Genomic DNA, 1,493 nt, shown 5'->3' with positions numbered 1-1,493 from the left:
GATAGATTTTAATGATTTCATTTCTCTCTTTTTTAGCTCCTTTGTTTTTGTTTCGATTGAAAGATAATTCTTATATCAAACGCTCGAGTCAGAGTTTTATCATATTATATCCAAACACCTCAAACTGAATACTCCGTTGCGCGTCATATTTTCAACGCTCTTCTCTGTCTTTGGGAATGTGATGTAACACGGTCTTTTGCGTTTGGCATATAACGTGAAAGACAATGGCACTGGCTAATTAATTTCTAGAAATCGATATTGTTATCTTTGATTTTACAAGTCATGATTCAAATTCGTTACTGCATTACCGTATTTACTCGAGTAAGCGCCGCGGCACTTATTAAATTTTTCACGCCTCAAGTGCGGCGCTTATTCGAGGGCGGCGCTTATTGAGGGCGGCGCTTATTTAAAATTTGGACCCACAACGAATTTAATCTTTTACAGTAATTGAAAATATCGTCTTCTGATTGTCAGTATTCGTCTTTTGCTCAAGAGAGAAGTGGCGCTAGCTGTCCTAGCAAAGTTCGCGGCCTTTACAACATTTACAAAACAACGTATTGTAAGAATGTTGGATAAAAAACTAATGGGCGAGCGGTAAAACATCACTTTGAACTGCAAAACATCGCTTTTGATGAAAAGAAATGTCCAAGTTTGTTTTAGCGTTGCTTTGCACTGCTGTTTTGGGGGAAACGGAATTTCTGGAAAAAGAATTTAGTTGGGGGAGGCGCTTAATCGAGTAAATACAGTACCCGTAAAATGCGTATTGTCAACACTTAATTAACCGTGATTTTGTATTTTCATCTAGCTCCAACCGCTCGCAATGGTTTCCGTGGATGGCGTGTCCTTAACCTGGTTGGCTACGTTGTGTCTGGAAAAGCGTTGTACGTGTTCTATCGTTGCGACACACTCAACATTTAGTCATTTGGAAAATTTCCTGTATGACAATGATAAGAGCCGATATTTGATTCACAGTTTATTAGATGTTTGTGATACCCTGTAACTGTTACAGCGTTTTAGGTATAAGGGGCTTATCATTGTGTAATTGAAAAGAAGATGCTGCTGACTTTCAATAAAATGATTGCTGTGACTATTGTTGTTTTCTTTTGTCCCAGTAACAAAGGGTAGCAGTTAGGGGTGCACCGAATTACCCCCTTTTTGGGTAGCCTGCGAATACAGCCACCTCTCTGCGCTCCAATCCGCCTGCAGCAAGCGAATCGAAGCGCGGAGAGGCGGCTGTATTCGCAGGCTACATTTTTGGCAGCAATGGATGATGGAGGTGTGGCTCATGAATTAAATACGCTGAAAAATTAAGCACTAGTAATTACGTCACGACACTATAGAGCGGTTTTCACTTGAGTGTCGAAAGTAAAATGCGTTTGTTTTGGGTTTGCATTACTACGCTTAGTGATTGGCTTAAAAATCTCGCGCCACTTTCTCAGCCAATCAGAACTAAAACCAAAACTAATCGTGACTCGCTCGCGCATGTTTTCCCG

At 40.5% G+C, this 1,493-nt stretch overlaps 1 protein-coding gene across 1 annotated transcript in view; it reads left to right on the top strand.

The window, feature by feature from the left end:
- LOC144652957 (uncharacterized) overlaps positions 1-1,087 on the top strand; it is a 33,901-nt gene extending 32,814 nt beyond the window's left edge. The window contains exon 3 of the mRNA XM_078512855.1: positions 806-1,087. Coding sequence (XP_078368981.1) covers positions 806-918 — 113 coding nt within the window. The 3' untranslated portion in view covers positions 919-1,087. The remainder of the gene's footprint in view (positions 1-805) is intronic.
- Positions 1,088-1,493: the final 406 nt, after the last annotated feature.

The sequence above is a fragment of the Oculina patagonica genome, chromosome 5 (assembly GCF_052425735.1).
Source record: "Oculina patagonica isolate OP01 chromosome 5, crgOcupat, whole genome shotgun sequence".
NCBI lineage: Eukaryota > Metazoa > Cnidaria > Anthozoa > Scleractinia > Oculinidae > Oculina > Oculina patagonica.
The sequence above is the reverse complement of the archived record's forward strand: the minus strand, read 5'-3'. Positions and strand labels throughout refer to the sequence as shown.